Raw genomic sequence first — 15085 nt, 5'->3', positions numbered from 1 at the left:
CCTAGATCAGGGACTAAAGGCAGGTAAGGGAAGAACAGGTGTCCATGTCATTAGGAAGAAGACTTGCTGACATTATCACAGCCAGAATATTTTCAACTTTATTTTACACACACAAAAAACTTGAAATCTCTAATATGAAAATGAGAATGTATTAAATATTCAATTCCCATTTCCAGCCTAATGAATTTATAATCTGTTTCAGTGGTTCTCAAATTTTAGCATGTAACAGACTCACCTGGAGAGTTTAATAAAGTACAGTTTCCAGCTCAGTAGATCCGAGGTGAGGTCCAAGAGCATGCATTTATAACAAGCTCCCACCTGGTGCTGCTGCTGCTGGTTTGGGGACCACACTTGGAGAGAACACTGATGTAAGCAATTAAATGAATTTTCATGTGACATCTTTGATTCTTATTTTACAAAACCTGTAAGACAAGGATCAACCCAAAGTAGTTATACATGCATTTTTATATATTTATATTTTATTTTTTATACTTATATGGGGCTTCCCTGGTGACTCAGATGGTAAAGAATTGGCCTGCAATGTGGGAGACCCGGGTTCGATTCCTGGGTTGGGGAGATCCCCTGGAGAAGGAAACGGCAACCCACTCCAGTATTCTTGCCTTGAGAAGTCCATGGACTGAGGAGCCTGGTGGGCTATAGTTCACGGGACTGCAAAGAGTTGGACACAACTAACACACGCACACTTATATATTTATTTTTATATGTAGTGTGTATGTATGTGCATGTATATAGTTTTTTTTTTTTTTTACTAGAAAAAGTTCCAGATCAATGATATGGGTAAAAATAAATATTTGTTGAATTTATTCAGTCATTAATGAATGACTTCAGAGTTTTTTTTTTATTTGTGTTGAAGTATAATTTGCACTGTTATGTTAGTTTCAAGTGTATAGCAAAATGATCCATCTTTTGGATGGATCATTTTCAGATTCTTTTCCATTCATTATAGGTGATTAGAAGATAGTTCCCTGTTGTATATAGTAGGTCCCTGTTGATTTTCTCTTTTATGTGTAGTTGTGAGTATCTGTTAATACCAAACTTGTTGCAGAGTTTTGAGCAGAGGACTGAAAAGGTTCGACTTGCATTGTAACAAAATCACTCTACTCCTTGTGCTGAGGATACACTGAATGGAGAGGTTAGGGTCGAATTAGAGTGCCCAATGGAGGGTGATATAATAATCCAAGTAAATGGACTATTATTTGAGAGGAAAGAGTGAAAGAGAAGTGTCACATTTTAACACCACCACCTTTTTTCCTTCAAATTTTAGGACAGAAATGAACACTGAAGGGTCATGAAGGATGCCTTCCCTGGCCTGCTCTCTTCTGCCCTCTGGTGGGAAGTCCAGATTATTCCGCACGGGTCTCCCCTTCACGATAGTTGTAGCCACGTGGCAGCCTCCCTTAGAGGCTGGCGGGTAAACCGTGTTATCATGCAGCTTCTTTCCTCTGCACATCTGAAACTTACTCTACCTCTCCGCATCACATGATATAGATGCTACCTACTTAAAATCTCCTGTAAGACTACGAGATCTTCTCTTTTTTTTGATAATTCTTCATGTTCTTCTCTAAGCTTTTCCCAATAGTCCTCACCCGTTCTGTTTCTAAAAGGTAGCCGACTCGGACACTGCCGTTACCGTGGCGTTTATCAAAGGCGTAATTTGAGTTTCAGTCAATGTGGAGATTCGCACCTAAGCTTGATGTTCCGTCTGTTCTTAATGTATTTTTGTTCAGGTAAATCACTTTGAAGCTGCGGTGAATCAAATGTGTGACTGAATAGTCATGAAAATAATTTGGGGAACATAAAACTATTATGTAAAATATAATCTTATTTCATGAGAAATATTATTTTCATTACCATTACTATTGAAAGTTTTTTTGTTGAAAGTGTAATCCTATTTACAAAATTAAGACATGAAACTTAATGAACTTATATCCATTACCAGGAATAATTTTCATAGATAGTCCATATTTATATAGATATATGAGACACCAGTTTAACGAACGCTTAAATATTGATTCTGTGAGCACCTACCTAGCTACCTCAAATTTTACTCACCATATAATATACCCGTAAGAGTTATCTTTCAAACCCCAAAGGCAAATAATGTGTAACAGCCTAAAGAGAAATTCTGAATTTCACAGGCTGTATCTTTATTTTATCAAAGGAAAATGGTGGTTTTCCTATACGCTCTTAGTTATGAAATCGACCAATTTTTGGTGGGGTCATCCAAAGGCAGTTAAATACTGCTCAGGGCTTTGCTCAGGAACAGAACCATTTGAAATCGTTTTTATGAGAAATGCGGTTTCTCGCTTTTGACAAATGTTTGTTGAATGAGTGCACAAAGTAACAAATGCTATTTGCTCAGAAAATATTCATCACAGTTTTGTGAGGCACTGGACACTGTGCCAGACCATGGAGACCTAAAGATGGCTAAGACAAAATTTATTCCTGACAAAATGCTCACAGCCTATTCAGAGAGAAAGCATGCGAACAAAAACTACAGTCTCTCTCTGAACAGAGTGCTGAGGAAGAAGGAAGATGCCACTCAGAGTCAGGGAACACTCCGGAAGTAAAGCGGTCCATGAGCGGATCCCGGTGCGCCAGCTCCAGGATGTGGAGCTGAGACTCTTACACTCTGGCTACATTTACTGTCATTTTTGCATGAGTCACAGCGAGCTGAGTGCAAGGGGAAGGACGGCGATGGTGTTTTAGAAAGAGTGGCGTCTCTCCCGTCGTGTTTGCTCTGATAATTGGCCCGCGGTCCAGCTGGCAGTATGGACGGCGTGCTCCATCCTAAACGCCCTCTCTCTCCGGCTCTCCTCTTAGAGCCTGCCAGCTGTGAGCTGGTGTGCGGGTCTGAGAGACGAGGGATGCGGTGATACAGGCGCCAGCATCCAATGTGAGGAATGAGACCGAGGATTCCAGGCCCAGCTTTGACCTTCCCCAGTGGTGTGATGATGATAAATCACAAGAGTTCTGAGTTTCCATTTCCTCAATTTAACAAATAAACATAATATTAACACCTAATGTCAGGTTCTTGGTGAGAATGAAATGACTTAGTGACAATATTTGCATATTGTCTGTATGCTGGTTGTCACTATTTTAACATCTTCAGTATTGCTACTGCTACCAAAGCTGTTTACACAACACTGACCAATGCATTTTGCAGGTATCATTTTCTTATATGTGAACTGCTTTCATTCTGAATAGATTAGAATCATACTCAGGAATGGGTTAACTGAGGTCATAGTCCCAGGACTCTATGAGTTTAAACTGGAATACTATGATATGTCTAGGCAAGAATTTAATTTCTGAAACTGCTATATCATAAAATAAAGGAATTAAGGATTTGTTAATATTATAACATTTCAAATACTCAGGAATAACAATTATCAAGAAAGATAATTGTTATGATTACAAGATGATCATTACAGAAGGCTGAAATGTGTAATGTTAGCATCATTGATTACTCTTAAAGTCTTTGCATGGGTCACAAAAAATTCTGGAAAATTCTTAAAGAGATGAGAATACCAGACCAGTTTACCTGTCTCTTGAGAAACCTGTATGCAGGTCAAGAAGCAACAGTTAGAACCGAACGTGGAACAATGGACTAGTTCAAAATTGGGAAAGGAGTACGTCAAGTTTGTATATTGTCACCCTGCTTATTTAACTTATATGCAGAGTACATCATGCAAAATGCTGGGCTGGATGAAGCACAAGCTGGAATCAAAACTGCCAGGAGAAATATCAATAACCTCAGATATGCAGATGACACCACCCTAATGGTGGAAAGTGAAGAGGAACTAAAGAGTCTCTTGATGAAAGTGAAAGAGGAGAGTGAAAAAGCTGGCTCGAAACAACATTCAAAAAGCTAAGATCATGGCAAATCATGGCATCTGGTCCCATCACTTCATGGCAAATAGATGGGGAAACAATGGAAACAGTGATACACTTTATTTTCTTGGACTCCAAAACCACTGTGGACAGTAACTGCAGCCATGAAATTAAAAGACACTTGCTCCTTGGAAGAAAAGCTGTGACAAGCCTAGGCAGCATATTAAAAAGCAGAGACATCGCTTTGCAAACAAAGATCCATGTAGTCAAAGCTATTGTTTTTCCAGTAGTTATTTGTATGGATGTGAAAGTTGGACTTTATTTTTTTGGGCTCCAAAATCACTGCTGATGGTGATTGCAGCCATGAAATTAAAAGACGCTTACTCCTTGGAAGGAAGGTTATGACCAACCTAGACAGCATATTGAAAAGCAGAGACATTACTTTGCCAACAAAGGTCCGTCTAGTCAAGGCTATGGTTTTTCCAGTGGTCACGTATGGATGTGAGAGTTGGACGGTGAAGAAAGCTGAGCGCCGAAGAATTGATGCTTTTGAACTGTAGTGTTGGAGAAAACTCTTGAGAGTCCCTTGGACAGCAAGGAGATCCAACCAGTCCATCCTAAAGGAGATCAGTCCTGGGTGTTCATTGGAAGATCTGATGTTGAAGCTGAAACTCCAATACTTTGGCCACCTGATGCGAAGAACTGACTCATTGGAAAAGACCCTAATGCTGGGAAGGATTGGGGGCAGGAGGAGAAGGGGAAGACAGAGGATGAGATGGTTGGATGGCATCACTGACTCGATGGACATGGGTTTGGGTAAACTCCAGAAGTTGGTGATGGACAGGGAGGCCTGGCGTGCTGCGATTCATGGGGTCGCAAAGAGTCGGACACAACTGAGCGACTGAACTGAACTGAAAGTTGGATCATTAAGAAGGCTGAGTGCCAAAGAATTGATGCTTTCGAACTGTGGTGCTGGAGAAGACTCTTGAGAGTACCTTGGACAGCAGAGAGATCAAACCAGTCTATCCTAAAGGAAATCATCCCTGAATATTCATTAGAAGGACTGATGCTAAAGCTGAAGCTCCAACACTTTGGCCACCTGATGCAAAGAGCCAACTCATTGGAAAAGACCCTGATGCCAGGAAAGATTGAGGGCAGGAGGAGAAGGGAGTGACAGAGGATGAGATGGTTGGATGGTGTCATGGACTCAATAGACACAAGTTGGAGCAAACTCCAGGAGATACTGATGGACAGGGAGGCCTGGCTGCAGTCCCTGGGGTCACAGAGAGTCTGACATGACTTAGCAAATGACAACAGCAACAGATAATAATACATAACAATAATATGTAATAAGTAAATATGATTAAAATAATAAAAGAATACATCTATTTTCGTGTTTATCAGGGTTAAATTCATCACTGATAATGACATTGGTTTCATATAAGATAAGAATGAAAACCTCTGCAACTAAAATACAACACCAAGGCACTGTTGATTGTCCATGGTGGTTTCTAGAAGTTAAAAATGTGAGGGTGTCACAGAGCAGTCTTGGAACTGATGAAACTCAATTGTCCTTCAGGGATGAGTCCTAAGCCTGTAAAGTCTACTTTAAGCAAATGCTTTTTTAAAAAGTGTGTTAATACGTTTTGGTATCCTTAGAAAAAGTGGGTCTAAATGCACAAGCCAGAAATCTTATTGGATAAAAGTTCAAAATGCTCCCATTGAAGATAAAAATCCCAGTTCTAATCTCTCATATTTGTGTGTGTTAAGTTGCTTCAGTGGTGTCTGACTCTTTGCGATCTTATGGACTATAGCCCACCAGGCTCCTCTGTCCAAGGGATTCTCCAGGCAATAATACTGGAGTGGGTTACCATGCCCTCCTCTAGGGGATCTTCCTGACCCAGGGATTGAACCTGTATCTCTTTATGTCTCCTGTGTTGGCAGGCAGTCTCTTTACCACTAGCGCCACCTGGGAAGCCCTTAATCTCTCATAATCTTGCTAACCGTTATTATACTCGCTTGATACTTTTAATCAGAGCAGGACATCACACAGACTCTTTTCATTGCTCCGGGAGGTTAAAAGATTATAAGTGACATGTAGAAACCCAGGCCTCTACCGTAAACCCGTAGTTGTAATGGAAACGTGTGCTCCATACCTCTGCACTGACGCTGTCTGCAGATTTGCTCTGATGGCTGTTGTAACTGATGCACGAACGGCATACATGATTCTTACTCAAGAGGAGATTGTTGTGCACAGAGCCCTGTTAGTTATTGAGCATATTGGGTGAGCAGTGGGTTTCACAAGGAAGAACAGCTGTGTGCAGTCGAGGGGTGTGGGAGACGGTGGCTGCAAGACCATCCTTGTAGGTGGCTCCAAGAGTGTCCATATCTTTTAGAAACTTCTGTAGCATTCCAAGACAACATGCTTTTTCCTGGAAACAAGGAAGAAACTATTTTAAAAAATTAACACAAACAATGGTAAAATCAAATCTGTCTCTTATAAAGATCACGCCTAGAAAAGAAATGTAGAGAGAGACTTGGAAGAGAGGAGCCAGCAGTCAGACAGGATGAGAGGTGGTGAGCAGGGTCTGGGCAAGTTTACAGCAATGTGGATGACACCTTACATCCATTTCTAAGGGAGGAATGACGGCGTTTGATGGCTAATTAGGGCATGAGAAATAGTGAGGAAGATCATGGTAATTCCTGGAAATCTGGCTTGAGTGACCTGGATGATAACCAGGAGGCTTGAGAGTTTGTATTTGGAATTGCTGAATGATGCCTATGAGATAGTTGGAGGAGACATCCTGGAGATGGTTGGATCCAGAAGGGCGATCTGGCTCACGTTACAGATCAAAATCATACAGTTTCTGAGAAGATGTTAAAGGGAAAAAGTGCTTCCTGATTTCCTTGAGAATGGCCACCTGCTTCTCCCCCTAGCCCCTATAGTCTTTTCTCAAATGCAAGTAAGTAAAGCATTTTTATTTTTTTCCTGTGCACCTTTAATTTGTTGGCCTTTTTGGATGAAAGCACTTTGCACACAGCCCTTATTAATCGGTTCCTTCCTCTCTCCTTGAGTCTCGGGGCCGAGAGGGAAGTTGACTTACTCAGCCCACTGCTCCTGAAAGACAGTCGTTTAGTTCATGACTCTCTCGTCTTCCTTGTAAGCTGTTCCTTTCCTAATCCCGACTCTGCCACTTTCTAGCTTTTTGATCTTGTTTAAATTCTTAACTTCTCTGGGCTTCAGTTTCATCCTTAATAAAATGGGCATCATAGTAGTACCTCATGGATAATTTTTTGACAAAAAAAAAATCAGATCATGCACATGAAATGCTTAGCACAGTATCTGGTGTGAAATAAACTCAGTGAATGCCAGCTGTTACCATTAATAACAGGCAAGGATGTTTGTCTTCAAAGCAGTTGTGGGATATAAGCAAGTAACAAATAAGTAAAATGTAACAGTGGACAGTCTCCAGACTCTCTGGGGAGCTGCTGGGAAGCCCACCTGTCCCCATGCGGGGCCGATCTAGGAAAATCCCCAGAGAGTCCTGGCTTCTCTCCCATCTCCCGAATCCCTAAGTGCCTCTCGTGGGCAAACTCAAACCAGGAACCACGTGGAGAGGGGAATCTGAGGGCATGTGTGTCCTAGCATCTCTCTGATGCAGGGCAGGTGGTCTTGGGAAATGGTGACCGCAGCGCCGCATGGACAGCAGACTTCCCAGTGCCCTTGGACTGACACTCTCTGCAGTTGAAGTTTGGACGTCACTTTTCTTGGGTTCTAACACGACCACCTCCTCCCCTCCGCCCAGGCAAGGATGTCTTTTCACAAGGTATCTGGGTGAGGGCGGGGTGGAGGCAGGAAGGCAGGAGCAGCGCTGGCCCTTCTCTTGCCCTTGGTGCTATGAAGTGAGACCTCTCTGAAGTGAACTCTCCTCCCTCCAGGGAATATGAGCTTTCCATATAAGGAAAAGGGAGAAAATGATGTAGCAAGTAAGCGAGAAGAGAGAAAGGAGGACTTGGGAAGGGGAGAGAAAATCAAGTCCAGACGCCTTTGAAGAGACTAAAGGAGAACTTACCAAAAGCATCATCAAAACCAGGATGAGATGGTGCCTTTTTGCTTTAAATTAATTATAGAAGAAGGAAGAGAGTGTCTTTAGATTATTTGCCAGGAGCGTTGCTTCTCTACCCAAGCCGGTGTGTCAACATGGAAATCTCTCATCCTTTTTCTTTTCTGTTACTGTTCAGCTGCTCAGTCATGTCCGACTCTGTGACCCCATGGATTGCAGCGCGCCAGGCCTCCCTGTCCTCCCCTAAATGCATGTAATTTCAATCCTTCTTTGAAATTTATATCTTCAAAAATATTTGGTTGTGAGAGAATTTCTGAACTGCCTTTGACAGCTAATGAAAACTGTGCAGTTCAGAGTGGAACTATCATGACGGTCAGGAATTCGTGATAGAACACCTTAGTCATCTGTGTATACGTAGCGATGTCGCCGTGTAAGTACAGTGCGTCCCTGAACCTAATAAAGGCAGAGGAGTTTTTTCCCTGTCCTGTACATTTTTCTGTTGACGCGGAGTTCCTTTTATTTGTGTTTTTATCCCAACCTTTCTACTTTCCTTTCATGCAGAAAAAAAAGTGAAAGGCACTCCAGTTGTGTCTGACTCTTTGTGACCCCACAGACTATACCGTCCATGGAATTCACAGAACTATAAACCGACTCCAACAGATCAGTTCAGCTCCTGGAGGAGTTTTTGTGAAAGAATTTGAGGTTATGAATTTTCCTTTTCTTAGACAATTAGCCACAGAAGGCTGCTCAGTAACTGTGTCCAGTTTCTGTTGCTCCATAGTTACAATGATACGGCCCCATACTTAGCGACCCTAGTTACAAAGTGAATGTCTCCAGACAGACTGGACCACGCTGTTCAGGTATGTTTTTGAAGGTCAATTAACTATCTATACTTGATGGCTGTATGCATGAAACAGTAAACACCCAAATGCAAACTGAAGATCATAGTTAGTTTTCCAGATGTTTCATCTGTGAAGCCAAGCATCTGGAAATACAAAAACATCTGGATGACTGACTGTACTCATCACTTTTCATCCAGCTATTCTGCCATCACTCAGACGTAGACCAAGTCACTTTTTCTTGTTTTTTTTCCCCATATATCAGTACCACTGAAAAGCTGTGATAAGAATCACACTGTTAAGTAATATTCAGAGTGATATAAACATATCAAATAAATCCAAAGCAAATAGTTGTTTGTACTGAAATTGAATTTAAGCTTTTGAAACACATTCTTACACATGCATCAGGATTACTTTAGAGCTAAAGTATTTGAACGACATTGTTATAAATGGAGCTGCAGTGTCTAAAATAAAGGTTTCTAATTTATTTATCTTATTTCTTAAGCAATAGGAAGTAACCTGAGTGTATAACAGATGAATATATGAATTTTATTTGCATTATGAAATAAAATTTGGGAAAGTGTTAACAAGTTTTAAACCACTTGTTTGGTTTGTATGTTAATGGTTTTTAGTAAATATAGATGGCTAAAATACTGAAAGATGTAATCCAAAGCTATTAGGATGTGAGAGTTGAACCATAAAGAAGGTTGAGTGCTGAAGAATTGATGCTTTTGAATTGTGCTGGGGAAGACTCTTGAGAGTCCCTTGAACAAGGAGATCAAATCCTAAAGGACATCAGTCAATCCTAAAAGACATATCCCTAAATATCCCTAAATATCCCTGGATATTCATTGGAAGGACTGATGCTGAAACTGAAGCTCTAATACTTTGGCCACCTGATTTCCAAAAAGCCGACTTACTGGAAAAGACCCTGATGCTGGGAAAAATTGAGGGCAGGAGGAGAAGTGGACGACAGAGGATGAGGTGGTCGGATGGCATCACTGACTCAGTGGACTTGAGTGAACTCTGGGAGCTGGTGAAGGACAGGGAGGCCACCATGCTGCAGTCTATGGGGTCACAGAGAGTCGGACAGGACTTAGCAACTGAATAACAAATATTTTAAAAGTAATTATATGAAACATTTCTAAAAGAATTGACCATTTATATCTTTCATATATTCTTAAAAAATAAAAGTATATGTTATTGTATTATTTTACACGGCAGAAATAAAGATACCAAAGCATTGCTGAAAAACTGCTTCAGAGACAGAATGAGAACCAGTGTCTCCCAGTCAGTTCAGGGGTCTTTCCCTTCACCTTAAATCAGTTGCTCAGTCGTGTTCGACTCCTTGCGAGCCCGTGGACTGTAACCCACCAGGCTTCTCTGTTCATGGGATTCTCCAGGTAAGGATACTTGAGTGGGTTGTCATTTCCTCTTCTAGGGGATCTTCCCCACCCAGGGGATGAACCCACATCTCCTACATTGGCAGGCGAGTTCTTTACCACTGAGCCACCAACTTTACTAATGCCAAATAAAATGGATAGAGAAATTCCTCTTTGCAGACCGGGTGAGAAATAGCCAGGCCTCAAATAGGAATACTTAGGGACTTTGGGAAGGTCATGTACACACTGCTATATTTAAAATGGATAACCAACGGGGACCTATTGTACAGCGCAGGGAACTCTGCTCAATGTCATGTGGTAGGCTGCCTGGGAGGGGAGTTTGGGGGGAATGGATACATGTATATGTATGGCTGAGTCCCTTTGCTGTCCACCTGAAACTATCAGAACATTGTTAATTGGCTATACTCTTATATAAAACAAAAAGTTTAAAGTTTGAAAAAAAATGGCAAGCCACTTACCTACAACAAATACTATTCCACAACTTTCCATTTTTACTGACGTAAAATTTAAATTCTTTTTCTTCTCAAAAACCACTCAAAGCTAACATGCTGGTGTCTCTCTTCAGTTCAGCGTTTTAGAGTCTAGTCACAGTTGTAAATGGCAGGTGGTGTTGGGATATCCTATTTCATTTTCTGTCAGGAAAGAGGACAAAAAATCAAATAACTACTAAAAACCTCTGAGTTCTTGAGAAATTCCTCTATAAGTTTAATTCATAATTTGTTATCCTAGGGAATGGGCCCAGGAGTAAAGATGAGCAAATATAGATAGCCCCCTTTTGTATCTTTTAAAACCTATATGCACATTTGATTATTGTGTATCAAATACTATTTCAGCTTCCCAGGTGACGCTAATGGTGAGAACCTGCCTGCTAATGCAGGAGAGGTAAGGTTGAATCCCTGGGTCAGGAAGATCCTCCGGAATAGGAAATGGTAACCCACTCCAATATTCTTGCCTGGAGAATTCCATGGACAGAGGAGCCTGGCAGGCTGCAGTCTATGGGATCACAAAGAGTTGGACACGACTAAGCATGAATGCACCATCAAATATTATTTAGACAGATTCAGTAGAATACTTTGCGATCTCAGTTTGTGACTACTTTTGTAAATCTTAAACTTAGCTTGCTTAGAAAATAATCTTCACCTACTATTTGGGGAGGGGGAAAATACGGATTTTGTAAAATGTAATTTTACCTTAAATTGAAGTAGCTTTTAATAATAGCACTAATTACATTGAGTTTAAGTCACAAATGGATTTTCTATTTAAAAGCAGTGTTTTACAGTGGTATAGAAAATGTAAATATTTCTATGCAAAAAGGATATGCAAGGAAATAATAGCACATTGTATAATAAATATTTGTGGAAAGAGAAAGTACCTTTTTTTTCTCTAGCAAACATGTAGTATACTCCAGGTATTATGTTAGGCACTTTTGAACACATTGGAATTGTAATAAGTATCCTATGGGATGATTACAACTACTGGTCCCATTTTTCAGGTTAAGAAACTGAGATTAGGAAAGGTCAAGCAACTTTCCCAAGGTCGCACAACTAAAAGAGGCTGTGACAAGATTCTAATCCAGGCCATTTGGCTTTGGAGTCTGAGCTTTTACCCACTGTTCAATGTGATGCCTAATTAAACTAAGTGTTTAAAAATAATTTAAAGACATTGGCCAGTCCGTTTCAGGCTTCCAACAAAAGTGCAGTAAACAATTACTTTGTTCTAAAAATGATTTGTTTCCACGGGCTAAAAAGCCACAAGCTGTTGCAGGCGATGGTTGTTTGTAAGTGACAGCCGCTTTGCTTTGTGAACTCCCTGCAAGCCTGCCAGAAAGTTAACATCAATTACAATTAAGGAGGAAAATTATTTTGGGCAACATCACATTTGACAAGAGCTTTGGCAAACAAAGCATTGCCAAAGACTGAAAATAGTAACACTTCACTAAAACTTTTCCTTTTTTTTTCTCCTGTGCCAACTTTTGCAAAAAGGTGTAAACTGTGAACTGGAAGTTGATGAGTGTGGGTCCCAGCCCTGCCTCAATGGTGCCACTTGTCAGGACGCTATGGGGGCCTACTTCTGTGAATGTGCCCCCGGATTCCTGGGCGATCGCTGTGAGCTCGACACGGACGAGTGTGCCAGTGGGCCGTGTCTCCATGGCGGGCTGTGCGTGGACGGAGCCAACAGGTACGCTTTCTCCCGAGAGAGCACTCACTGGCCAGAAGCTACTGCACCACCTCTGGCGAATCTGGGGATCTCACATCCCCAGCTTAACACCTTCAGAGTGCTTCATGCTTCAAGTGATGAAATGTTGTAGCATTCATGCTTTATTAAAAAATGCATCCTTCGGGGGGCCCCTGTCTCAAGAGAGAGCATTTTCCAAGTCATTCTTGTAACAGTTTAGAATTGCTTGTTACAGAAGAGTGCCAGTCTTCCACATCGAAGAAGCAAAGGGGACTCTACCTTCCCTATCTGTGGTAGATGTGAAAACAAGGCTGCGGTTATTCTGCATGTGAATGTAAGAGTGTGCTTATGAAATGACAAGCATATAAATCAGGTGGTGAAAAAGAAATCCTTCAGGAATTTTATCTAAACAGTGTCGGCAAGGGCAGTGATATTAAATTAATTCTGTCTTGAATTTCTAGGTGTTTGGGGAATTAGGTGAATACTTTTGAGCCAGCAGAGTGATGTTCTAAATTAGAGTCTAACATTGACTTTTCAGGAAAAACAAAACCAAAAGAATAAATAGTACCTTAATATGAAGCATATCATAAATTTGGGTGACAGTAGTTGAATTCAGAGAGGCCTGGCGTGCTGCAATTCATGGGGTCGCAAGGAGTCGGACACGACTGAGCGACTGAACTGAACTGAACTGAGTTGAATTCATAGAAGATATTTTTTGGAAGAACTTTCTAACACTTAGTTAGACTACAGGCATTGAGTTATCAAATACTTGAGTTTTAACTGCTTAGCACTTGGCAATGTCTTCACAGATCCTCCGGCGGCTCAGTGGAAGGCAAGGTGGGCCTTAAAACTCACCCTTGACAACAAGGAGTCTAAAGTTTGGGGAAGTCAGGGGACCCCCACAGGTTCATATGGTTAATTCTTTGCAAAGAAGGACTAGAATCCAATTTTATTTAATAAATAAGGTATAATTTATCCCACATCTGAATTTCAAAATAAGTCAGGCTCAAAAGGGGAGCAATAAGTCTTGTGTGCTTCAAATATGTCCAGGAAAACAATTGGTTTTAAGCAGAACAAGCTGGTGGAACACCTCTTGGGTAAACTAGGAACGTACTCCAGGCTTTGCCTGTGACTTTCATTTGCACGCACTTTGTTCTCCAGTGGTGAGAATCTTCATGCCTGGAGACTGGTAACTGGGCCACACGTGGACAGACAGACCAGAGCCATGGTTCCCACACACGTGTGCCAGGGAAAGAGGAGGCTCTCCCAGCCAGGCCTCCCTGTTTCCAGGAGGCGTCAGGACAGAAGTCTTACAACGCTCTTGATGCCTGCATGCGTGCGTGCTAAGTAGCTTCAGTCGTGTCTGACTCTGTGAAACTGTGGACTGTAGCCTGCCAGGCTCCTCTGTCCATGGGATTCTCCAGGCAAGAATACTGGAGCGTGTTGCCATGCCCTCCTCCAGGGGATATTCCTGACCCAGGGATCGAACTCGTGTCTCTTATGTCTCCTGCACTGGCAAGCGAGTTCTTTACCACTAGTTCCGCCTGGGAAGCCCTTTGATGCCTTTGGAAACACAAACAAGGCTAAACCTGCTTCCTGCCTGCTTTCCTCTCTTCACCTGAGTATGTGCCATGAATACTTTTTCTGTTGTATCCATAGCGCTCTCATTACCTAAATTTTGAGATCATCGCAAGTTCAGCAAATACGACCTGACTTAGTTTTCCCACTGAAAAAATTAACGCATTTGCTATGAGACATGTGGGAAAGGCAAAAACTATGCCCCTGGAAGGTTCCTGCAGACAAAGGAAGATGTAAATGGAGACTGAGTCTGTGAACTGAGGTGCAGGCAGCCCTGACCACAGGGCTTCAGTGTCTCACACATGGTAATTAGATTCGCAGTAGGCATTTTTTTAATCAAAGAAATGCAATAGTAAATAGAGGATTTCTAGCTAGGAAAATTATGTGTAAAAATTATAGTCACTTATATTTGCTAGTATTTCTCTTTTGTTAGTGTAATCTTAATGTCTGCATTGGTGATAAATAGACACATAGCCAGGGTGAACAGGACTGTTACTCTTTATTAAATCATAGGTGTCCTCCCCCTAGACACTTATTTTATCTAAGCTGGGTGTGTAAGCCCATGATTTTTCAATACTAGATCCTCAAGGAAAGGCTATCTAAACTGAAATAAAGTGAACAACTCTCCCGGTCAGGTTTGTATTTTAGGTCTGTCAGATAATCCCATTCAATCAACGAATCATTATAAATAACACGACTAAAATATTCTTGTAATCTAGAAATAAGGAAACATAAGTCACAATTTATATAATGAGAAGCTTTCCTTTTCTTCGTAATTTATTATTTCACTAGGGACCTTATTACTGGATTCTTTATATAAAAAAGTGCCTTGATGGTATAAATCATTCTCTACTGCCTCACAAATATTAACTACTCTATTTCATACTATTCAGGAGTTTTATTCAGTATTTTCTGCCCTTTGGCTCGCTATGTTCATTCTTCATGTACACATTTAGTTATCCCAATGACTCTGTGACAAAGGTCCTATTATCGTCAATTTATGGGTGAGGAAACAAAAGTATAAACAATCATGGTTTTCAAGTAATTTTGACTAAACACTTGCTTCGGGTAAGTAAGTCTCCTTAGCTCTCCTTAGTGCTGCTTAGAACACTTTGCTTGGGGTAATAAGTCTCCTTAGCTCTCCTGAGTACACTTGCTATGGTAAGTAAGTCTC

At 41.1% G+C, this 15085-nt stretch overlaps 1 protein-coding gene across 1 annotated transcript in view; it reads left to right on the top strand.

The window, feature by feature from the left end:
* Positions 1 to 1420: 1420 nt before the first annotated feature.
* Positions 1421 to 15085, top strand: part of CRB1 (crumbs cell polarity complex component 1) — a 137560-nt gene continuing 123895 nt past the window's right edge. The window contains exons 1-3 of the mRNA XM_081495275.1: positions 1421 to 1532; positions 1601 to 1748; positions 12141 to 12336. Coding sequence (XP_081351401.1) covers positions 1715 to 1748; positions 12141 to 12336 — 230 coding nt within the window. The 5' untranslated portion in view covers positions 1421 to 1532; positions 1601 to 1714. The remainder of the gene's footprint in view (positions 1533 to 1600; positions 1749 to 12140; positions 12337 to 15085) is intronic.

The sequence above is a fragment of the Giraffa tippelskirchi genome, chromosome 5 (assembly GCF_054371585.1).
Source record: "Giraffa tippelskirchi isolate mGirTip1 chromosome 5, T2T-mGirTip1v1.2.pri, whole genome shotgun sequence".
Lineage (NCBI taxonomy): Eukaryota > Metazoa > Chordata > Mammalia > Artiodactyla > Giraffidae > Giraffa > Giraffa tippelskirchi.
This window is presented reverse-complemented; position numbering and strand designations above follow the sequence as displayed.